The 25902-nt window shown below is 43.0% G+C and overlaps 1 protein-coding gene across 8 annotated transcripts in view; it reads left to right on the forward strand.

Moving 5' to 3' along the window:
• Positions 1-25902, forward strand: part of THSD7A (thrombospondin type 1 domain containing 7A) — a 421600-nt gene that overhangs the window by 361497 nt on the left and 34201 nt on the right. For all 8 annotated transcript variants that reach the window (XR_009758098.1, XM_061586309.1, XM_061586305.1 and 5 more), the window contains 4 exons: positions 7134-7312; positions 18266-18399; positions 23223-23376; positions 24699-24840. Coding sequence is in view for 7 of the 8 variants with exons in the window: in XM_061586309.1 (XP_061442293.1) it covers positions 7134-7312; positions 18266-18399; positions 23223-23376; positions 24699-24840 (609 nt within the window). In the remaining variant the exon portion in view is untranslated. The remainder of the gene's footprint in view (positions 1-7133; positions 7313-18265; positions 18400-23222; positions 23377-24698; positions 24841-25902) is intronic.

Here is a 25902-nt window from a genome sequence, read left to right on the forward strand (position 1 = left end):
CAGATGTTTTGGGCTACAGCTCCCATCATTTATGACCATTGACCATGATGGCTGGAGCTGATGGGAGCTGGAGTCCCAAAACATCTGGAGGGCATTTGATTGGGGAAGTGCGCGCCATGCAAATGTTTACTAATAATGTTAAGTAATGTTTTCAAAGCTTCCTTTACAGCACCATTGAACTTGTTTCAATTGTTCAAGAAGAGCAATACAAGTCTCAAAATATGAGACACTTTAGGTTGTTCACTGGGCCTGTCTCCTTCCATTTAATCTCTTGCTTCCAAAAGGATGCATCAGAAAAGAGATATCATTGACTTGAGTTGCCTGGGAAGGTTTCTGCATTAGTGAGATGAGAAGTCATCTAATATTAATTGGGTAGAGGAGACAGTGAGGCATCCTGCCCCTCTTACCACTGAAAGAATCCCTGGGGGTGATGAATCCTTGGGTGAGGCACACCAGTAGAAATCACTTCCTTTGAGGCCAGTTCCCTTAGCACACAATCCTTTAAATGATGAAAGACCAACTCCTCTTGCTTCCAAAAAGATCTTTGGAGAATTGGCTAAAACTATCCTGCGGGAAGGGGAGAATTGGGCTCAGAGGACCAATTCCCCATCTTTTGGTCCCAGCATGAAAGGATGCTCTAACCTGTCTCTCAGACCTCCAGCCCTAGTTGGCTGCATGCTGGTCTGTACTGCCAATGATACTCCAGATTCAGGGGATGGTTTGTAGGGGCAGCAGCTGGGAGGGAGTGATACAAGGGATTGTTTTGATCCCTCCCTGTTATTTTTCCATAAGGGTCATAGGTCTCTGTCACCGGTGCCCGTACCCTGCTCTGCATGGACGTCTGCATGCAGACATATCACTTTGATTATATGGGAACAAATGAGATGTGCAATAACATGTTGCACTGTAGAGCTCCTGTATTTCGTGTTCATCAACCAGCCATTCCCTCCTCCAGGATACTCTGCTCCATTCCCCATTCCACCCAGTTTACCATCCCCTTCCCCAATAGTGAGTCAGCATGCTGTGGACACTGTGCTTAGTCCTCATCAGGCTGTTATGTGGTGTGTGTGTCTCCCTTAGGAGTTCTTTTACTAAATTTGTTGTATTCCCAGTGGTGTAGTGGCAAATTTAGAAGTCCAGGGTCCCTTCATGAGTCACCAGGATTGGCCTCACAGGCCAAATTTGACAGGTGACTGGGGGCACCCACCTGTCAATCTCATGACATCATTGTCCAACCCACTTATCAAAAACCCCTTGCAGGGGTTCCCAAGCCACAACATCCTGCTGGCAATCAGGTGCTTGGAAATTGCTGCACATGGGGCGTTGCTAGCCCTGTGCTCGGTACTTCCCAAAGCACCAAACATAGAGCTAGCAGGGTGGTTGTTTCTCCCCTCCCCAACAAAGAAGCTGGTATTTTACAGCCATTGCTGCCTGCAAGAAAGGGGCAGCTCACAGCTGATCTGCAAAAAGCAGGTTTTTTCCTCCCGCATTTTGCAATTGAGCTGAGAGAAGGACTGTTCTCTCACACATGATGACTGTAAAATACAAGGGGCATTGCTTGACAAGTGTTTCTTTTTCCTTGCACAGACTCACTGCAGGCAAAATGGAGGGTGCACGGAGAGAGGAGGGGCTAAGAAGAGTGGGCAGAGAGTGAGCTGAGGTGGCCTTTCGTCACAAAGAAGGGGGCAAAGAAACCTGAAGAAAGGTAGAAGGTAGGCTTCCTGTAAAATACAAGGGGAATTGCTTGTAAAGCAGTTCTTTTTCTCTCAATTGTGCTTTGGCGGATTGTCTGTGAGAAAGTGGAGGGAGGGAAGGGAGAGAGCCTCACGGAGGGTGAGGGAAGACAGACAGAGCAAAGTGCTAAGAAGAATTGGGCTGCCTGTGTTTTACAAGAGGAAGAAACCTGCTTTTTGTAGATCAGCTGTGAGAAGGAGTTCTGTCTCACTCAGTCATCTCTATAAAACATCCTCACTCTTCTTAGCCCTTTGTCTCCCCCCCCTCCACTTTCTTCCAGACAATCTGCAAAAAGCAGCATTGAGGGAGGAAAAATGCGTTACAAGCAATGCACCTTCTATTTTACAAGCAGCCTTCCTTCTTGCAGCCTTCCTTCCTTCCTTCGTCCCCTTTCTCTGTGAGAAAATACTGCTTTGCCTCCCCCCTCCCCAGTGTGGCTGTCTTCACCTACCCTCCTTGTTGGCTGCTATGGGTCTGTGTGGGACTGTTTGAAAGCCCTTCATTTTAGTAAGATTCTGGTGCAAACCCCATCTGAAATCAGGCTTGGCTGTCTACTTTACTAAGTTCCCTCTCTTAACTCCTGTTGACTCCCTTCTTGTGTATCACTGCTCCCCACAACGATAGCATGCAAGGAGATTCATACAGACTGCTGATTAGCTGTAGTGACTCCTGACCTTGCTGGATTCTCCGGCTACGGCAAGAGGAAAGGGTGTGGCTTTTAAACACAGACATGCACTCCGCATTCGGGGATTGCAGTGGCTTGATTGGCTGTAAAGACAGAGGGACTCCAGTAGGAGGCCAGCTGCAAAAAAAAACAGCTGGGCTGCATCCCAGAGCGTCCGCACAAGAAAACATACCTGTGTATTCCTGGGTGGTTTGTGTTACATAAGCATCAGCACTCACACCTGAACCTCAGAGATAGTAGGGATGAATCCAGATAATGGCATTTTTCATTTAGAGGGGGGAAAAATAGCTGAGTAGTCCAATGGTTTCACTGTACTAGTGACCAGCTAACATCAGTGTAGCTTGTTCTGGAACCTAAAGCTCTCCAGTGAAGCCAATGTAAATGGAGCACAGGATTTTGTAGATTAATAATATAATGTTAATTCAGCGTTGCTGATGGTTTTGTTTTTGCCATATCTTTGTTGTAGTTTTCTGTGGTTCCAATAAAATAAACATAACATTTAAAAAACAAGCTTATGAGAATATTGGCCATGTTCTGTGGCATTTCTAGGAACTGGGGCTTTAAGAGAGAGCTGCGGCTTCCTGCAATTTCTTCAGATAATGTGTGCTGTTTGTTAGAATGTAATGAACATTAAAGTGAAAATAAAAAAGAAGAAATAAATAGAGTTTAGGATTGTGTGGTAACAAAAGTGGTCATAGGCATACCATAAATATCTGAATGGTAAAAAGAGAAACCTGGCATGATTGGATGTGTATTATAGCCACCTTGAGTGCTTTGTTTTGAAGTGGAAATGCCGGGTGTAACGTCTGCCGTCTGCTTCTACACTGGGTAGAAATCCCTAATATACATTGTCTGTTAATCAAAGAATATGGTGAATTTCAGTTGAGTAGCAAGGCAGGGTAGCTCAGCCTTGACCAGATGCTTTCCCATAAGGTCATAGATTTCAGTTTTGAAAGAGCTCTGTTGCATTTAAGAATAAATACTCACGTGTGATTTTGCCAGTTTCATTTCTTTTTATTAGAATCCAGTTATTTTAAACTCTAGAACAAGGGATTCCCAAACTTCGTTCAGGTGGTCTGTGGCCTGCCGTTAAAAATACAATTAAAAATCATACAGCGTCTTGCACAGCACATTGCAACTGTTACAACAGGCAGAAAAATCATTAAGTGATCCACTAAGCCCTTTAACAAATTTCAAATGGTCCATGGGGGAAAAAAGTTCTGGAACTACTGCTCTGTCCCTAAAGTGACCTATAGAGCCATTTCCTAACCAGCTGTTTTCTTTCGGGGGGGGGCAGTTGTGGAGTGGGCAGTTAGATGGACTCTTAGGTTACATTAGTTCGTGACCCCTTCTGAGTCTCTTTTCCCTAGTATTGGGGCTTATCCAAATGGAGCGGGATAATCCACAGTTTCCATATTCGGTTTGTCATCTGATAGTCCTCACTTTGCCTTTTAGTTCGCTCTTTCCCAATTAAAAAAAACACTTTTTTGCACCCGCACACGCAGCAGTAAGACCCCTACATTCTTTTTGCTTTTTCCAAGCTCCACCTCTAAAACCTCCCCCTATCAACCAATTGGTCAGCAAAAAAATTACGTATGCTCCTCTCCTCATTTGCAACAAAGCACAATATGGCTGTAAAGGAGTTCTCGCCTTGGAAGGAAAGGCTGCTGGTCGGTTTCACGCCTGCCTTGTTTGTATTTGCGATATTACGCTTAAATGAATGTATGCTTTTCTGCCTTTATTGATATTTAAGGAGATAAACACGCTGGCAATTGCACTTATTTCTCCAAAAAAGCAAGAAACGTGTCACCCCCCCTCCTTCTCCCTTTCCTTCCCACAGAATGAAATTGACAAAGCTTTCCAGAGCAGGCTTGAAACCGACCAGAAGCCCTTTTCTTGTTTGCATTTGCGATATTACACTTAAACCTATGCTTTTCTGATTTGAAGCAAAACCCCCAGCAAGTACAATGAAATTGACAAAGCTTTCGGAGGCAGGCTGAAACCGACCACCCCCTCCTTTCTCGCTTGCTGTGCATTACAGATCTCACCCAGAGCAGCTGCCCAGTTTGCAGGCTGGCAAAAAATAAAATGCATCTGCGCAGTAGTTGCAGACCCCCCTCCCAACACCCCACCATTGCGATGATTGGTTCAATTTTCCCAGGCTTATTCTCGCACATGCGCAAAAGTGCAGATACGTGATTGGCTGGAATGAGGAGAAGGGGCAAGGGGAAACCCCCAAGAACCGCCCATCAGCTGTAAAGTCCGCGGTATTGCATCCTAACTCCTGAAGGCACAGTGGATGATTCCCAATTTTAAACAGCAAATCGCATTTTTGCCGGTATTGCAAGGAGCGGATTTAACAAGCAAAAATGCGTAACAGCGCGAGACGTCATTTGGACGACCGAAAAATAATGAACACGCATAGCGGGCGTGTCACACATTTTGCAGTCGTCTGGATGAGCCCTTGGTTATGGCGTTTGGATGGGTTGGCATTGGTCTCAGTCAGTCTCTAGTTGAGCACTGATGCTGTAGCAGGTACACTGCAGGCTTGTCCCTTCACGTATCAGCTGCAAATCCCAAGGACTGCTACGCATTACCCTACTTTTCCCTGAGCCTAAGTAGTTGTCAGCCACCATCTATGTGCCAATTATTCTTCTATCAGATGGCGCCTGTGATTCCATAAGCTTTCTTTCCATCCACAGAGCTTGAATCATAAATGCCATAACTACCAAATGTGAATTAGTGGGAAATGTTGACATATTTATCCTCAGTCTTGTGTGTCAAAGGTGACAAACATGATTTATTTTATAATTTAGTTACTGAAATAATTTATTTCATGCTCTTCAAAAGTTTTTCCAGGGTGACTTTACAACACCTAAAATGAAAATACAAACAATAAATGTACAACTATATTAAAACTAGTGACAGATAAACAACACATAAAAGCAACATAATAACAGTTTCATCAGGGTCTAAAGTTGGGAAAAGGCCTGGGAAAACAAACCGTGTTTTATCTGGCACCAAAAAGAAAACGAAGTAGGCATTGGGCCTGGATGAGAGTATTTCGTAGCTGGGATGCTGCCACTGAGAAGGCTCCTCTCTTTGCCAACATTCTTGGGGGAGGGCCTCCAAAGATCTTAGCAAGTTGTCAGGCTGAAGTCATTCAGGCCTTTGAACATAAGCGCCAGTGCTTTAAATATTATAAAGTACAAGTGGCCCCTCTAAAATATTGCATCATATCCTCACTCCCTAAAAGGAGTGCTCCTGTTTGGTGCCAGTCAGCCAGCCTTGCTCTTCTCCAAGACACTACAGGTTGCTTAAGGTGGACGTGTTCTCCCTCTCCGTCCCCCACCACCAATTTCCCCCTTTTTTCTTTTTCAACTGAATCTCACATTCTGTCAGTCCTCATTGGGCCATTGTTGAGGTTGTATCATCTCCCCCCCAAAGATTTTGTGTACATTTGCAAATCTCAGGCTTCCCCCATGCAAGCTGATAGCTCCCTCTGGTTCCTTAGTAGCTCCATTTTGCCCCCATTTCTGTTGGCACCCACCACCAGTGTTTGCTATTAAAGGGAGGCAAGTTGCAAATTTCATATATAATACATAATGTAAAGTATAGATTGTGGCGTGGTCTTCGGGGGGGGATTCTAAGGATTGTGGCAACAGACTCTTGCTTAGCCTAGTAGGACTACCATCAACTTTAAACCCATTAACCATCAGAGCAAAGCATCTGCATTTTCTTCAGAGCGATTACTCTGTGTAGAAGCAAGGGCAGAGGGCTGTCAATCTGCAGATCACTGATGTGGCAGATCACTCTTTTCAGCCCCAATAGTGTGCAAAGTGTTAAATTTACTGGTTTCAAGAAGATCAGGCATGTTTAGCCTAACTAGTATGCAAAGATATGTTGCAACTACCGTGAGATATTCCTTGGTTTCACTGTGGAAGGGTGCCCTGGTAGACTGACTCGCAAGACATTTTATTTAACATACCTTTGTGGAGTGTGACAGTGATGTAACTAGAGACAGGGTGGTGTCAATTACATTCCAGCTGTCAGAAAGTCAGAGCTACAGATACCTGATGAGCCTGAATCCTAATAAGACACCACAGCAGGTGTTCAGGTATCAGTTCAGCACAGTCTCTGGGTGCATTTATCAGCTCCTTAGCTGAATTTTAATATAGGCCTAATGATGAAGAAATTTCTGCACTCACACACTTCTGTCAAGTCAGTTTGGATCCCATAAGCATACTGCAGGTTGCTGGCAAGGAGGACTTCACATACATGCCTGGTCTCTCCTAGTACTAGAACTTGGGATCACCCAATGAAATTGATTGGCAGGAGATTCAAGGCAGACGAAAGAAAGTACCTCTTTGCACCATGCATAATTCATTTATGGCATTAGCGGCTGTAAGACGTAGCGATGGCCACTAGTTTAGATGGCTTTAATGAGGATTAGGCAGATTCATGGAGGAGAGAACTTGTCAGTGGTTATTAGGCAGTGAAATTGTGTTCATAGGCAGTGTGTCTCTGGATACCAGCTTTTTTTGGGGGGGGGAGCTCCAGGAGAGGATAACTGACTTCATGCCATGTTTGTTGGCTTCTTGGAAGCACCTGGTTGGCCACTGTGGGAGTCGGGATGCTGGCCGAGGTGGGCTTTTGGGTTGGTTCACCAGGGCTCTTACGTTCTGAAGTTGTGCTGTTGTTTATCTCTACTCAGGGTACATTGAGGAAGCCTGCATCATTCCATGCCCCTCGGACTGCAAGCTCAGTGAGTGGTCCAATTGGTCTCGCTGTAGTAAATCCTGTGGCAGTGGGGTAAAAGTCAGGTCTAAATGGCTTCGGGAGAAGCCCTACAATGGCGGAAGGCCCTGCCCAAAGTTGGATCATGTCAATCAGGTAATTTCCTGTTCACTGCGCTTTGTCATCAATAGCTATTTTACATTACAAAACTGTAAAAAGGATAAGACTTTTCACCTCCTTCTAAATACTTCATTTAAGAGAAAAGTATCAAACCACATAGAACACAAAGTATCAAACCACACAGAAAAGTACCAAACCACATACCATCAATTTGTATTAGCTAGTCTAAGGTGTTTTCTTTTATGCTGATGCTCGGAGCCAGCTTGAATGGCTGTTTACCTTCCCCCCCCCTTTCTTAGCATATAGAGTCCTTGTTGGTTTATATTAGGATTGCAACCTTTCATTGTTTAGCTGTAAATTAATTAAGAACCTTTTAAAAAGCAACCCTAACCAATCATCATCATCAACAACAATAATTTTACTATAGTTATAGGAGCTGTGAGAGCCAGTGTGATGTAGTTGTTAGAGTGTTGGACTACAACCTGGGAGACCAGGGTTCGAATCCCAGAGAGCCATGAAGCTCACTGGGTGACCTTGGGCCAGTCACTGCCTCTCAGCCTCAGAGGAAGGCAACAGTAAACCACCTCTGAATATCGCTTACCAGGAAAACCCTATTCATAGGGTCGCCATAAGTCGGGGTTGACTTGAAGGCAGGCCATGGAAGCTGTAGTTGGCTGGCACCATTGTAGAAGAGACAGCCCTCCTTCAGTCTCACGATACAAGAATTTTAAGATGGAGGCTCCTGTGATATAGGCTGCATATGCACCACACATTTAAAGCCCATAAATTCTCCCAAAGAATCCTAGGAACTGTATTTACTGGGAATTGTAGTTCTGTGAGGGGGTAAACTACAGTTCCCAGGATTCTTTGGGGGAAGCCTTGTGCTTGCAGCACATGAACCCTGCAAAAACAAACTACCACCCCTGCAACATTATTATTTTAGTTATATGCAGATTTTTCTACAACAAAGGCTCTTACCATATATGGAACAAGAAATGCCAGATGTCCAAGCTGGATTTAGAAAGGGAAGAGGTACCAGAGATCATATCGCAAAGGTATGTTGGATAATGGAACGGACCAAGGAATTTCAGAAGGAAATCACCCTGTGCTTTATATGAGAGAACTAGAAAAGATCCTCAAATGCAAAGATGTAACACTGAACACTAAAGTCAGGATCATTCAGACCATGGTGTTCCTGATCTCTATGTATGGATGTGAAAGTTGGACAGTGAAAAAAGCAGATAAGAGAAAAACCAGCTCATTTGAAATGTGGTGTTGGAGGAGAGCTTTGCGCATACCATGGACCATGAAAAAGACAAATAATTGGGTGTTAGAACAAATTAAACCAGAACTGTCACTAGAAGCTAAAATGATGAAACTGAGGTTATCATACTTTGGACAAACATGTTTCACTAGAAAAGACAATAATGCTGGGAAAACAGAAGGGAGTAGAAAAAGAGGAAGATCAAACAAGAGATGGATTGATTCCATAAAAGAAACCACAGACCTGAACTTACAAGATCTGAACAGGGTGGTTCACGACAGATGCTCTTGGAGGTCACTGATTCATAGGGTCGCCATAAGTCATAATCGACTTGAAGACACATAACAACAACATGCAGATTTAGTTAATTAATAGATTAAAACTCAACAACCAACCAAGATTTCTTTAATTGTGGGCAATAGCCCTAATTCGTACTGGCTCATTGGTATTCTAGGGGAATCTGCTTTTACATGTTTGGCCAAACCGACAGTAGAGATGGGGAACATTGTGATGGGAGAGGATGATGGAGACTAGAATCAAACACAGGAGAACAATAATGCTGGGCTTGAACCTTCATTAGATGTTCAATAAGCTCTAGCATCTTCAAGGCTCGTTGAGCTCTGCTCCTTCTTCAAGACAAAATGAACAGAAGACACAGAAGAACAGCCAGTGTTGTCCTTCTCAGATTTGATTGATGCCCACCTTGAATTTTGATTTTATATGCATTTTGCTCAGCAAATGAAGTAGGGCGGGAAGAGACGCAAAGGGGGGGGAAACATTGGCCGTTTGCATCTGAGTAAGATGCACATTTGCTAAATGCCATTGTGTTGACATTTTGTAGGCAGAGAAGGAAATGGCCTGCTGATTTGATTTTCCACTTAAGAGGATGTAATTAGTTCTAGTTTAGAACATAATAAGTGTTAAACCAAAGCTAATAAACCAAGTTTGTAATCCAATTTAACACCAAACACAAGTAGGCATGAAAGCTAGACTGTGGGGAGGACACATTCAATTCTGTGGAGGAAATATTTTAAGAGGAGGAGCTGATAGCAAATCTTTTGCTTTTAGACTAATTCACAGCATGATACTTCAAAACACATTCCCTTTCTCCAGATATCAAGAATACTCAGTGGCTAGGTGTCCCTAATCTAAAGATTGTGAAGTCTATTTCTACAACAATGCTGCCCTCTAATGGTCTCTAGTGTCATAACATACTTAGGTTTATCTTTTTGTTAGAAGGCTTTGTCCGGATCAGCCAATGTTTTTCACCATCTAGTATTAATTTTCAAGTGTTTCTCATATATAGATGCTTCCTCCTTCTAGAATTTTATTTTGTTTCATTTTATTATTTTTGAACTGAATTTGCACAGTTGCACATGTGTTCCCATCTATCTGCTAGTTTGCCGACTCTTGATATGTTTTGCAGTGATCATGTTCATGAATTGCGAAAGGATTTTGCTTCTGTCTAAAGAAATTGCCAGATGAAATTAACAAAGTGTTTAGGTGAATGGGTGGAAGGCTCAGCTATAAATTCACTAATACTGTAAAAGAAATGTCTTCACTGAGGAAGAGCAGGACAGTGGCCAGAAAGAACAGTGTGGAGCTCCAGTCCAGACCAGCCTTAGAAATAAACCTGTCAAGGTCACTGAGTTCCAGACCCCTGGAGACCACAGACCTTGTGAGGCATCCTCAGCTACCAGGATTGGAGGAAGAACCAAAACCAACCCTGCAAAGTAGATCACACTGCTACCACCCCTTCTGTCTACACGTCTGGGCCAGGGAAAGCCCAAACCTTCAATTAAATGAACATCCCTGGGATTCCAAGGAGGCAAGAACTCTGCTTCCTGGAGTCTCAAGCCAAACAGACTATTTAGCAGCAAGTAGCCAAAGAGACCAAAGGTACTTTAGTACCAAGAAAGAACATATACAGGAGTAAATGTGAGGCAGCTTTATTAAAAAGTATTAAGTGTGTAAAAACAGCACAAAATTCCTTACACCAAAACACCCATAAGGCATAGGTATAAATCACTAATAAACATTTTTAAAAGCTGAGAATTAAACTACCAGACAAAAACAAACTAACTAACTATGCCTAACACTAGAACACGCCACCAGAGATTAGAGCTGTGAGCACACCAGTTGCCTACAGCAAAGCATTTCCATTGGCTACACCTGGGCTGATCTGCCAAAAATTGTGAAATATGACTGAATTATTTTTTTTAAAAAAAAATGAACTCAAGCGGATCCCACCAAGTTTTACAGTAAAAAGGGGCAGGGTATGACTTGCACCGTGTGCCCCCATTTTCAGAAAAGAGAGATGTACTGGAGATGCACTGGAACCGGCAGAACAGTAAGTGTGTCTTCACCCTAGGATAGCTGATCCCACTAGCACACATCACCCAGGATGTTGTGTCAAGATCTGATATGAAGCAACTAACAAAGAGAAGTTCACACTCTTATAGGATAAAGCACAGCAACAGCTAAGGGATCTATTAGCCAATCAGAGGGCTCCTGGAAGGCCACCTGGAATGTCCAGGTGGTTTTGGCACCTTCTCGGATGTGTGCTCCCATAACTAGATGAGGGAGCCGGTGACCTTGAATATCAGTCAGACACAGGCATCTCCAATTAAGGGCTCATTGCTCAGCTAGTGGGAGTGGCCTGCTTCTGAGCAGAAGATTTTACCCAGCACAGTCTGTATTTCCATGGCAAGATGTTAGCCACTAGTCCTCATGGCAAAGCCATGTTTCCAAGCCAGTCCTTCACAAAGCCTACAAAAGTTAGTAGCCTGTTGAGCTTGGCAGAGGAGAGACTGAGAACTGTGTCCCTCGCTAGCAGCTCATTGCATTGCTCTGCTGGGCATGGAGGAGGAGGATGCTTCTCTCTACTGGCAGCCAACTTGGTTTCTCTGCTGGGTGCAGAGAAGGGATTGAGTGCCCCATCGCTCCTCTGCTGGCCTGTTCATTTGCCTGCATGGAATTCCATGCACTTGCTTACAAGCAATTCCTTGTTGCTTATGGCTGCAAGGCAAATGCTCAAATACAAAGCTGATCCAGCCTAATCACACAAATGTTGGTACCTGTAATGAGGCATAAGGTCTTGTGTGAAGAAGAGGGAAGCACACACACACAGGAAGTGGAGCTCAACCACAGATCACAAAGTGCAGTGTGTCCTGAATGCATCACATCCTCATGCAGTTTTCTGCAGTAGACCACTGCTGGTGTGGATGCAAGTGCAGCAGCAGGAGCAGCAATGGAAAACAACTGTAAGCTGTCTGAAGCGTGATTCCAAAGGGGTATTCTGAATAGTTGAAAGCTTCGAGGCTGTGTCCTTTAATAACACTTTGCTCTAAATCTGTAAATGTGGAAATTCCACACATGCAGCCTGTGCCAGTGGCCAGACAGATGCTTGAGGCTGTGTAATTAATCTGTACCTTATCTGCAACTTAAAGGAAATCAAGAAGCTAAATGCAAATCTGTGTTTGCCATAAAAACAGCACATGGGAAGCATTATCAAATAAATATTGAAGCATAAAGGATTAGTAGATGAAGTAGGCGTGGAGAACAATTTTAATCAATTTATATATTAATTGAGAATTATATTATATTGTTGCTGGATTCTCCCCCTCCCCGCATTAAATGGCGGTTATATATCCCAAGCAACCAAAGGGTAGAGAATGGACTAAAGCTCCAATCCTAACCCCACATAACTGGGAGTTAGCCCCTTTAAATTCCATAGGATTTTCTTCTGTGTAGGCATTGTTAGGCTTGTGCTGTACTTTAGTGAAAGAGATTTTAAAACAGGATTTGAAATTTCTAAATTGCAAAAGCAGAAAAATAACTTTTTAGTTTTTCTCTTATGTATGCTAAATGAAACACATACAGGTTCAGAAGAGTAGTTTAATTATCAAAGAAGTATAATCTCAATCCCAGTGTGTATCTAGCAGCACAAGACTTTTAATCAGAGGACTGTAGATAAAAGTACATAAAAATGCAATAGACACCAGTAACCCCCCCTTTTTTTTCCTAGTTAGGAAATACTTTAAACAAACCAACTTCATACCATGTAACATCTTAAACAAGCACCAATAATTTTTCAAAGGAACATTAGCTATTCATCAGAATACAGTACAGATGATAAATAGTACACCAATGAAGGGAGCAACCCTATCCTTCTCAGGAGGGCAAGTGAGAAGGCATAGAATGTGGAAGCCGCAGTGGCAGAGAGGGAAGCCTGCCAGCGGAACAGCAGCCCCCTCTCCCCAGAGGTTTCTTGGTGTGCTGGTGGAAAAATCCACTCCCATGGCTGTGCAGCCAGCAGTGATCCGCAAGTGGTTAGCGCAGAGCCAGTGTGGTACTATGGTTAGGGTGTTGGACTATGATCTGGGAGAACTCTGAGGAAGTATTAGTTTAGTCTTCTTTGCTGAGGGGAGAGAGAAAGAGGCAGACGTCAGTCAATGGGATTAAACAGGCCACAAGTTTATTGAAGGGATGTGGCATTTATGCATTGACTAAGGCGGCCACTCTAAACCCTCCCTGTGAAATGCTCAGGGAGACTAGCATAGAGAGCCACTGTAGCGAAGTGGTTAAGTGTTGGACTGTGTGACCTGGGAGACCAGGGTCCAAATCCCCACTCGGCCATGAAGCTTGCTGGGTAACCTTGGGCCAGTCATTGCCTCTCAGCCTAACCCACCTCACAGGGTTGTTGCAAGGATCAAATGGGAAGGGGAGAACCATGTATGCCACCTTGAACTCCTTGGAGGAAAGGTGGGATATAAATGTAAGAAATGTGATGTGTCGGGGATATGTCCAGGAGATCATGTACTTGCCGGATCATAAGCCCCCCCCCCCAATTCTTCCAACACACATCGAAACAGGCCTCAAAATTATGCTGACCCTGTAACTGGCATAGTAAATTCCCTCTTCACATGGTTACTGGGAGGAGGGAAAAGAGAAGGAAAACGGAAGAAGAAGAAAAATTAAAAAGGCACATCCTGGCCTAGGTGTGGCTATTTGGCAAAGCTCTGGATATGGCAGTTGCTGCACCATGGAATCTCACTACCACTACTGTAGGTTAGAAATGTTAGAATGTGAGGTGAAAGCTGCTCTTAAAGTACTTGGAAGAAACAAATCACCAGGAACAGATGACATACCAATAGAGTTGCTGCAAGCTACTGAGACTGAATCTGTCCACATTTTGACAAAAATATGTCAACAAATATGGAAAACTATTCAACAGCCGACAGACTGGAAGCGTTCATCCCAATTCCAAAGAAAGGGGATCCCAGGGAATGCAGTCATTATCGAACTATTGCTTTAATATCCCATACAAGTAAAGTAATGCTCAAGATTCTACAACAAAGGCTCTTACTATTTATGGAGCGACAAATGCCAGATGTCCAAGCTGGATTTAGAAAGGGAAGAGGTACCAGAGATCATATTGCAAACATACATTGGATAATGGAACGGAGCAAGGAATTTCAGAAGAAAATTACCCTGTGCTTTATAGATTATAGCAAAGCCTTTGATTGTGTAGATCATGAAAAACTATGGAATGCTTTAAAAGCAATGGGGGTGCCACAGCATCTGATTGTCCTGATGCGCAACCTATACTCTGGACAAGAGGCTATGTAAGGACAGAATATGGAGAAACTGATTGGTACCCCATGAGAACTGGTGTGAGACCGGGGTTTATTTTGTTGGAATAAGCAAACTTGCATGATACCAAACATATTTTATCACTCTATTTGTTTAATCTATATGCAGAACGTAACATATGGAAAGCGGGATTGGACGGAGATGGAGGTGTGAAAACTGGAGGGAGAAATATCAATAATTTAAGATATGCAGATGATACCATACTATTAGCAGAAACCAGTAATGATTTGAAACGAATGCTGATGAAAGTAAAACAGGAAAGCACAAAAGCAGGACTACAGCTGAATGTCAAAAAGACTAAAGTAATGAGAACAGAAGATTTATGTAACTTTAAATTTGACAACAAGGTCACTGAAGTTGTCAGGGATTATCAGTACCTTGGCATAGTCATTAACCAAAAGGGAGACAATACAGTACGGCCCCACTCAGACGGCAGGTTCCATTCCAGGCCCCCGCTGAAAAGCGAAAACCACCGGAAAGTGGGGACCTACTCAGCTGGCGCATGCGAGCTCCCCCGCCACAACTGGTCAGCTGGAGCACACGAGCTCCCCCCGCAACAGCTGATTAGCTGGAGCGCGGGGAGCTCACGTTCTCCAGCTGATCCCTGTCAGCTGGAGCACACAATCAGCTGGAGCATGGGGAGCTTGCGCTCTCCAGCTGATAGCTGTCAGATGGAGCGTGGTGGCTGGAGCTCCCCACACTAGAGCTGATTGCCCTGCTGGCACCGCCATATTAGCGGAACGCTGAAAAGCGGGGTGCCCACAAGCGGGGCCCTACTTTAGTCAAGAAATCAGAAGAAGGCTTGGGCTTGGACTGGGGAGGGTAGCTATGAGAGAACTAGAAAAAATCCTCAAACGCAAAGATGTGTCACTGAACACGAAAGTCAGGACCATTCAGACCATGGTATTCCCAATCTCTATGTATCTATGTGAAAGCTGGACAGTGAAAAAAAGCAGATAAGAGAAAAATCAACTCATTTGAAATGTGGTGTTGGAGGAGAGCTTTGCGCATACCATGGACTGCAAAAAAGACAATAATTGGGTGTTAGAACAAATAGAACCAGAACTATCACTAGAAGCTAAAATGATGAAACTGAGGTTATCATATTTTGGACACATCATGAGAAGACACGATTCGCTAGAAAAGACAATAATGCTGGGAAAACCAGAAGGGAGTAGAAAAAGAGGAAGACCAAACAAGAGATGGGTTGATTCCATAAAGGAAGCCACAGACCGGAACGTACAAAATCTGAACAGGGTGGTTTATAACAGGTACTGCTGGAGGTCGCTGATTCATAGGGTCGCCATAAATCATTATCAACTTGAAGACACATAACAACAACAACCGTAGGTTTGCTTTGTATACAAATTTACATCTTTAAAGAACTGAGAAATGAAGCAGGATGGCAGCATATGCAAATGCACTTAAAAACAAAGTGAGAACATCTTTCCCTATCTTTACTTAAACTCAAAGAATGTAGCAAATCCACACCGAACACTTGTTTTGCTCAGTAATAGATCCATTAACTACATTATAGTAGTTTTTAAAAAAATGTTTTCTGAGTATCTGAAAAGACAAGACACACTTCTAGAGAGTTGTAATCCATCTTAGAATTTTTGTGCAATAATGTCTTAGCACTTCTCATAGACTTGCAACCGGACAAAGTGATCCCATTTTCTAAATGTTATTTGGCAGCTGTGTTAGTACCATTCTTGACTACCCTCGCCCATAGGATCTCTTTTAACATCTGCATCCAATTTCTGGCTATACCCAAAAGGTCACATAAATTCATGTGCATGTTTGTGGATAGTGTAAAATGATCCTAATACTGGGTTGTTTTGTTTTCTGAGATCTCCAGATTTTCTTTGTCTTTGTATACTCCATGCCTATATAAAAGCAGGGAAATGAAGAATTGCCATGAATCTAAATTTTAATTTAATGTGTGATTTGTAATATATCACAAGTAATACCCTTTGTACCCAACTGCATTGTGATTTTTAAGAATTTTTGAGAGTCTGTGTTTTGGTGTTATATCCCTCTACCCGTTTAAAATAAATTATTTCTGTATTTGCTCAGTTTTGTTTTTGAAAATCAATTTTAAAATGCTGGTGATGTAAGAAGACACTACGAAACAGTTTTTGTAGTGTTCTGTCTAGACACAGGTAAAGATTTTCTTATTGCAATATGGAGTTAGAATATGTTCTTATCTGAGGAATAATCTATTGGCTTTTTAAACACTGTGCATGGGATAAATGAGCTCTGACCGCCCCTGAGAAGGTCAGCTGTAGCGCGCTACAGCTGATCTTCCCCTCCTCCAGCACGATCAGCTGGCATGCGGGGAGCTCCAGCCCCCCTCCAGCTGATCACCCCGCTGATGCCATATTAGCAGAATGCCGAGAAGCGGGGCGCCAAGAAGTGGGGCCCTACTGTATCTAGTCTTTCAGAAATTCTAAACATCAGTGCCATCAATAGAATACAAAGAAAAATTTAATAAAGTGCTACAAATAGGGTGCAATCAGAGCCCAGCATATCTGTACAAGCTCTTCATTAGGTAGTAGCTTCAAGAAGTGGTTTCTAGCAATGTGAGGGAATAGACACAGAAACAATGGGTTTGATTCAGGCAGTCATGTGTAGAGTAGACCTTTTGAAATCAATGGGACTAAATTAAGTGTTACTGATTTCAGTGGGTCAGCTCTAAGTATGGATCCGACCCAGAAGATTTGCCTTGTGTTTTGCAAAGATTGCTGCTTCTTAGGATGATCAGCTTCATGCTCTGAAGCAGCATATGCCTATATCTGAGAATCTGTTTTGCTTCCTAACAATTGTTTTTTTTTACCTTTGCTTGTTCCCTTGCGATCATGGCCAACACCTGCCTCAGGCTCAGGTAAGAGCCTTTAGACACGCCTCCAGATAAAATTCCCTAATATGTGCAGTGTTTGCCTCTGGCTTAAACTTTTCCTTAATACTGTATGGCATGCACTTATGTATACAGTTGCAACCTGCTTCATTGGCAGTGGGGGAAGGGCACATGGACACAGGTGGGGTGAAAAACAGGTTGCAACTTTGTTACAAATAGTCATTATAAGGCCTGACACATAGATGCGAATGACTTATAATGAACCCTGGGGGAGAGGTGATGGCTGTCAAGCCCTGTTCAGGTATTTCACAGTGTGTGTGTGGGGGGGGGAATGGGGAGAAGCATGCTCACCCTGCTCCCCTCTGCAGCCAACCACAAGGTGGAGAGCGACTATCTGCAGCAGGGAACCTGCTCTGCTTATTGTGGCTTCCTGTGTGCTATTGAACCTTGGAAAATCAGGGTTCCAAAATGTGCAGGGAGTCTACACAAGTCGACTTAGATGTCATGGCATCATGTCAGCCAAGGGGTTGGTGATGGTGGTGAGGCATCATGTGCAGAAGCCCAGTAGATGTGGAAGGCTTGTCACATGAGCCTGTCCACTTCCAGCACACTGGTTCCATCTCAGTCTCTCCCCTCCTTTCCTGCCACTCAAAGCATGGATGGCTTTAAAAGAGGATTAGACAAATTCATGGAGGATAAGGCTATCAATAGCTACTAGCCACGATGGCCGTGCTCTGCCACCATAGTCAGAGGCAGTATGCTTCTGAAAACCAGTTGCTGGAAGCTGCCGCAGGGGAGGGTGCTCTTGCACTCAGGCCCTGCTTGCAGGCTTCCCATGGGCATCTGGCTGGCCACTGAGAACAGGCTGCTGGACTTGATGGGCCATTGGCCTGACCTAGCAGGCACTTATGTTCTAACCTTGTGCAGCAGCTCCTCCGAAAGAGTGCAGAAAGATTCACAATCATGTGGCAGCAAGGGGGAGGAGTGAACAAAGATAGGCATTGCTGAATGGCTTTTTTTGTTAATTAATGTCGCTTGGCAATGCTAATTGCAAGTGCATGCCTCCTAACTTTCACAGCAAATGACCTTTTTCACGCTTTAATTGTAAGCATTTTAAGCAATTTTTCAATAAAGCTTGTGATGTTGCTGATTCCAGCTGATAAGTTACACACCTGCACATGAAGCAAGCTCCTATTTTATGTGCGCATTCCAGGTATATGAAGTAGTCCCATGCCACAGTGACTGCAGCCAGTATATTGGGGTCCCTGAACCATGGAGCGTGTGCAAAGTGACGAACGTGGACTTAAACGAGAACTGTGGAGAGGGTGTGCAAACCAGAAAAGTGAGGTGAGCTAAATGTTAACATTGTCATTTCAGAATGGGGGGCATGGGAGCCTTCATCCTTAGATTAAAGGAGCATTCTTTGGAACTGTAGTTTGAGCGGAAAAGTTTGATCTATCAAATTCTGAACAATCAACTCATCATAGGAATGATTTCAGAGGCCTTTGCGGAATTTCCAGCACACATGGCTTCAGTATGCTGCAGGTCATAGAATCATAGAATAGTAGAGTTGGAAGGGGCCTATAAGGCCATCAAGTCCAACCCCCTGCTCAATGCAGGAATTCAAATCAAAGCATTCCCGACAGATGGCTGTCCAGCTGCCTCTTGAATGCCTCCGGTGTCAGAGAGCCCACTACCTCTCTAGGTAATTTATTCCATTGTCGTGTGACTCTAACAGTTAGGAAGTTTTTCCTGATGTCCAGTCGAAATCTGGCTTCCTGCAACTTGAGCCCATTATTTCATGTCCTGCACTCTGGGATGATCGAGAAGCGATCCTGGCCCTCCTCTATGTGACAACCTTTCATGTACTTGAAGAGTGCTGTCATATCTCCCCTCAGTTTTCTCTTCTCCAGGCTAAACATGCCCAGTTCTTTCAGTCTCTCCTCACAGGGCTTTGTTTCCAGTCCCCTGATCATCTGTGTTGCCCTCCTCTGAACCTGTTCCAGTTTTTCTGCATCCTTCTTGAAGTGCGGAGACCAGAACTGGACGCGGTATTCAAGATGAGGCCTAACCAGTGCTGAATAGAGGGGAACTAATACTTCACACAATTTGGAAACTTTACTTCTGTTAATGCAGCCTAATATAGCATTTGCTGCCACAAAAGGATTTTGAATATATACAAGACAAATCTCCCTAGATAGGCATGGACTACTGCTTGCTGAGAGTCTGAAGCCTCTCTGTTCCACCCAATGTTTGTGTATGTGTCAAATGGTTCATGAGGTTGATGCTCACTCCTACACCACACACTCTTTAGTGCAACACCAATAATTGGGTGTCCTTCCCTCTCCCCATCCCTGTTGATTGATAGCTCTAGCGGCCATTGAAGCAACCACTTTTTGCTCTGCGATCCCAGCATCACATACTTCCTAATAATATTTGCACTGTACAATATAGCAAAATTCATTTTAGTCCTACTTTTTCATTGGTTCTGATTTTTATTTGACTTTTAAAATTTTTGCTGCTTTTTAGTTCTTGTGTTTTTATGACTGCTTTGCTGCTGTGTTTTTCTTTTTATGTAAAATGTCCTGGGAATTGGTTTACTGAAGGATCATATCAAAACATCTTAAATAAAATTTAACACATGCTGCTGAAAAATAAGCAACAGCAGAAGAATAACATACAGCTCTAATACTATGTTATGTCTTGAATCTGTCAAAGCCAAGTAGCTCTGTGTTAATGTCCTAAGACCAGAGGTTCCCAAACCGTTTCCCCCATGGACCACTTGAAAATTGCTGAGGGTCTTGGTTGATCATGTAATGCTTTGTGTGTGTGTGTGCATGTTGTAGCAATTATAATGCACTATGCTAGATGCCGTGTGATTTTTAATTTTATTTTTATTGCTGCTTTTATTTCTTATAATGTATTACAATTTGAATTCCATAAAATTCAGATTGTAAGTGTTCTTCACAAACATGCCGCAGACCACCTTTAAAGAAGCTTGTGGACCACTGGTGATCCACAGACCACAGTTTGGGAACCCTTGCCGTAGACCAAGGTGTGCTTTGTTTTCCTTGAAATCTTAAAACAGATTTTTCTGTATAGAAAGAATCAAGATCAATGGAAGTACTATTTAAAGCTCTAATTAGAAATGGATTTCAGGGATCATGTTTGGATGTCACATGATAGGCTAGCATGATGAGAATGAACTATGGTGAGCCTTATGCTCCTCCTGAGGCATGCTCCTCCTTCCCCTCCTTATCTGTCATGGCTGTAAGGAAGAATTTGGAGGGTTTCGCTTCCATTTTGTGTTAGCCACAGTTTCGTCCAAACCCTAAACTGTTATTAATGTTAACTATGGTTTGTTTCAACAAAGCAGCTTCATAGCCCATGGTTTGAAATTCTTATTTCAAACAAATCATAGTTAATATTAATCACAGTTTAGGATTTAGATGGCATACCAATCTGTTGTTAACTGCAAACAGAAGTTAAACCTTCCAGATTCCTCTTCACAGCTGTACTAGAGTACGAGAGGGGAGGATGGGAGCCTGAGCCTCACTACAGCTCATTCTTGTCATGCCAAACTATGGTTTAGCATGGCAAACTCTCCCAATAAGTTCCCAATGTATAATAAACATAATGGAAGGCAGTCCCTCCCCTCAAGATTATCTGAAGAGTTTCATGTGCTTTGGATCATTTCCAGACATCATTCCTAGGAACCACTAAAACAGAAAATAACTCATTAAAGTGGTTTTTGTGTTGTGCTATTATCACTGTTTAGGTATACAATGGCCCTACATCCTCACTTCTACATGATGTTCCTGCAAGCTCATGTGGACTAGCAGCATTAGAGTTCACGCCTGTTCTTCTGTATAAAGTTGTAGTATGAGGGTGTTGGTGATTGGTGCTCTTATTAAGAGTGAATAGAGCCGAATTATATTAAGCACGTCCCTTGATCTATAGCATCTGCACAGAAAACTAAATATTAACTGGTGTGTTAGAAATTTGTTTTGCCACTTTTGTCATTTTAAAACTGGGCAAATGTTCTCCCAACCTGTGTATTGTGATATGAAAATGTCCAAATGTGGGTCCAGCATCAATTCCTGGGGCTCAGTCCCCATTGTTATCATATGTGGGCAGAGGAGTGGTGAGCGGAAGGAAAGCGTTCCCCTTATTTGGTTTTTCTTCTGCCTTTTTCATTCTTGCTTGGCACAGAAAGGAATGACTATATCCAATGGAGTCTATTTTCACTTGGTTCTCTCTGTATGTGTGTGTGGGGGGCTTTGCTATGTTTTGTTCCTATTTCATGTGCAGTTGCACAGATTTGCAGCATGACTTTGGAATCATGGTGGATCATTATTACAGGTATCCAATTATGATTTGGTATGATGGGAGGCTCAATGACAAGTGCCCTAATGAGCCCTTTGTTTTCAGACACATTTGCTCTGAAGTGCCAAATGTTCATTTTCATCTACCACGGATATATTATTCAGCTGCCAAATTTCACAAGGATACTTAGAAAATAGAGTCACGTTTTGAAGTTACAAAATATTTATTTGGGGAAATGCCATCTTTCTAGCTTCAAACTGTCACTAGCAGAAATGGTCAAAAGTAACTAAAATAGACATTCCTTTTCCCACTGATAATTTATTCTCTGTGTAGCTCTGCTCTGCCCCATAGAAAAGCAGGGAATAGGGAATATTGCTCTGCACAGTAATCCATAAAGAAAATGGATCTTTATAATGTTAAATTGATTTTTTATGGGGTAATGCAAAGCTTATTTTGAGATTTAGAGACACATAAACGTTTTCCAGTTGAGCTGTTTTCCGAACTTTTTTGCAAATGAGGAGCTGGAAGCTAGTAACCAACTTCAGCGTTTTGTCAGAGTAGTCAATACTGGGCTAGACAGAAAAAGAGCTTGATGTGGTATAAGGCAGCTTCCCAGGTAAGTGTTACTGCATGCTCATCTGCCCAGAGGATTGTTTAAGTAGGGGTAAAGGGATAGGATCTGAGAAGGGTTTTGGTTTTTTTAAGTGGTGGTGGAATAGTGAGGTGAAATGGAACTGCAGTATGTGATTACTTCAGCCAGGATTTATGAAAGGATGAGAGGAAGAGTAGAAAAATGATATTAAGATTAGTGAACTAGTTGGTATGTGTGGAGTCAAGTTCAAATTGTTTAAAAGAAAATAAGCCTTGTGCAGGATAGGGATGGAAAGAGCTGTCACTTTCGGTTCTCTCAGTTTCTTATTTTTCCAATCTTAAATTCAGTTCTCCACATTTCTGCAGGAATTTGTGATATTTTTTTAGTACTCATGAAAATTCTGCAGCATTTTAGTGCAGATTTTTCCCAATGATCACATTTTTGTAGGCAGTTTTGACTAATGTAGACATTTTTGCAAGCCATTTCTCATCATATAATGCCCTGTGCATGCTATTTTCACTCACATATTCATTTTTATGCATACTTTCCCCTAATATACATATTTTTGTAAACATTGTTTGGTTGGTGAACTGCATGGCAAAATGCGAATAAGTACAAATTTTGAAGGATGGCTGTGTTTTGGTTCTCATATTGTTTCGGAAAGTGCAGTTTTGATAGATTCATCTTGGAATGCGAACTTAATCAAAATGCTTGCCTATCCCTAGTGCAGGATGAGAAGCAAGCCAATGTCTTCTCTTTTTGCATGGATGTTGCTTCTTGGTTACTATGTTCTGGGTGTGCTTTTTCAAATTCTAGTCTCAATCTATAGCTAGTAGACTTGCATCCCTGCCAGCATGAATCCTAAATATGTGTAACTGCACCTGTGCACATTCGCCCAGTCTTACCCTTTCCTCTCCCAGTCCTTCTTTCCCCATTGTCAGTCTTTTAACCAGGGGTAGCCAACATGGTGCCCTCCAGGTGTTGCTGGACTACAACTCTCATCTTTCCCAATCAGCATGATCAGTCGTCAAGGATGATGAGAGATGTAATCCAGCAGCACCTGGAGGGCACCATGTTAGCTGCTACTGTATGTTCCTTGCATATTTTCCTTACTCTGTAAAATCCTGCATTTATTGGGTTTGTTCTATAAAGTATACATACATGACAGTGCTACTCTTATCCTTGGCAATATAGCATTTTTTAAAAAAGAATCTACAGCATATATAGGTAGGCATGGGCTTTGTTTTTCCAGATGCATGCAGAACACTATGGATGGACCTTCAGACACTGTTGAAGACTACCTATGTGACCAAGAAGAGATGCCTATCGGTGCTAGGAAATGCACATTGCCATGCCCAGAGGACTGTGTTATGTCTGAATGGGGCCAGTGGTCTAGGTGTTCTTTGGTAAGACATCTGTTACTAAAAACAAAACAAAAAAAGATGGAATTTAAGAGGATCAGAATTTCCTTGCTCAGGCTGACTCAAAGCCTATCTGGCTGTCTTTCGTCAGCTAGTAAAGACATTTTCATTCTAGCAGACTTTGCCTGCAAAGTGTTGTCTCTGAAGGCCACTTTCTACCTGTGCTCTCTGCAATTGCTGCTTTTAAATTCATTTTTTAAAGTTGTGTAGGTTTTCTTTTCTCATGTATTTTAAATATCTTTATCATTGCATCCTTTGTATTTTATTGTTATTGTCTTATGATTCTAAATTGTTGTCAGCTGCCCTGAGTGGTGCATGGACATAGAAGGATGGGAGCTACCTAGTTAGCTAGCATTTTTTCTTCTTCAATGGTGGCCAGTCAGGTACCCCTGAAAAGCTCACAAAGAGGGCATGTGGTATGCATAGGAAAGCTGTCTTGTACCATGTGAGGAACTGTGTACTGTGACTGTTCATGGCTCTCCAGAGCCTGTTTCCTGATCCTTTTAGCTGGAGATGCCAGAGATTGAACCTGGGGCCTTTGCATGCCAAGCACCTGCTTGGCCTGTGGTCCCCTCCCTGGTGATAGCCATTCCTCTGTCACTTGTGCTCATCATCAGATAATAATCATTTGTGGCAATGGGTGGCAGTGATGACACTGTAGCTTTCCCCTTTTCTCCCCCTTCCTCCTCCCCTCTTTTCTCCCCTCCCCTCTGTTTTCTTAAGTTCTCAGTGACCAGAAACAACCTCTGTACACCTGGGGCTAGGTACCATGGATTCCAGCTTGCATCCACCTACCTGGTGCCCTCCAGTCCAAAACATTCCCCCAACCTGGTGATCTTCAAATGTTCTTGGACAGGTGTGCTGGCTGGGGCTAATGGGAATTGTTGTCCAAAGCATCTGGAGGGCACCAAGTTGGGGAACGCTCCCACGCAGCCGCCTGAATCTTTTGTTAAAAATCACACAGTGAAACAAAGCCAATAACCCTTTTCCATTTATATACTGAAATATTTAAAAATGCTTTAAGCCCATTGGCTTCCTCTTCTATTTATTATAGTAATATCCTGCCCTTCCTCCAAGGAAATCTGGGGGCATGTACGATTTTTCCAGTTCCTGCTCCCCGTACACATTTTATCGTCACAATCACCCAGTGAGGAAGGCTAGGCCGAGAGATCAAGCTTTCTGACCGACTGGAGGAATTTGAACTCAGGACTCCTGTGTTTTAGTTCAGTACTTACACCATTACGCCACACTGGCCTAAGTGTGATATATATATCAAAAGTGAAATAATGTGTGGTCTCCTTTCTCAGCCATGTAATGGAAGCAACGTGAGGGAACGATCAGCGGAAGTCATGAGGCAGCCTCAAGGAGGAAAGGCTTGTCCTGCTTCTGTGGAGACAGAACCTTGCAGTCTGAACAAAAACTGTTTCCACTATGATTACAATGTGACAGGTACTCGTCTTAGCTAAAATAACTAATAGATGACAAGTGGGACCTGCAAAGAAGAAAAAGTTGCAGCGTGCAGTGCTCCTGATCAGAGTTTCAGCCCGCCCGCCCGCCCTTGCCCTTTTTGTTCCAGCCGGACAGTGGCTACTTTCTATTCCATTGCCCCTCCCCCTTCAATAGTCAGCATTCTGTGGCTACTGAACATGTTTAGTCCTCATTACGATTTTGGGGGGGGGGTTCTTCCCCAACCTTTTGACTCCTCCCAAAGTCTTTTTTTTTTAATTCTTCAAGTTTTTCCAAGCCTTCTGATACCTCTCTCTTCTGTATAAATAGTGCCATTTTAGCTTCCTGAGGCCCCATACTCAGGAACTAATTGAGATTTACTATTGGTTCACAATATAAACTTTTTTGTTTTCTTCGTATTTCTGATCTTTCACATACAGAAAGATAATTTGGAATGAAATCCTATGCACACTTACAAGACAGTGGGGTTTAAATGTCAGTAAGCACGTATAGAATTGCACTTTTATTCTGCAATCTTATACACATGAGGGCGGGATATAAATTTAATCAATCAATAATAATGATAATAATAAATAAATTAACTCAATTGGACTTACTTCTGTTCAGTAAGCATGATAGGATTGGCTGGTTGGCTGTAGTCTCCCAGTAGGTTGCACAAGTCCATTATAGATCACTGGAATTCAAAAGTAGAAACTGAATGAAATGTTAACGGGGGGATGGGGGTGGGAATGGCATGTTGGCAGTGATGGTCGGTGTGGCGAGACACTGCTGCTGTCCTGACATTGGCATTACTACAGCTTACCTGGACAGGACTGGGGCAGGGCAGGGTGGTGGTGAGCTTGGGGCTACACAGACACACTTGTGGGCATGCCAGATTGGCTCTGCCTGTGTGTCTGCACAGTCCCGTCCTTACTGTCACCCTGCCCCACACCACCTCTAACCATGTAAGCAGCAGCAATGCCAGTTGTCCTACCATAGTGGCCACTACTGCTAAAAATGGTTTATTACATGTACGTCCCACCTTTCCTCCAAGGAGCTGAAGGT

This window comes from Rhineura floridana, chromosome 10 (assembly GCF_030035675.1).
Source record: "Rhineura floridana isolate rRhiFlo1 chromosome 10, rRhiFlo1.hap2, whole genome shotgun sequence".
Classification (NCBI taxonomy): domain Eukaryota; kingdom Metazoa; phylum Chordata; class Lepidosauria; order Squamata; family Rhineuridae; genus Rhineura; species Rhineura floridana.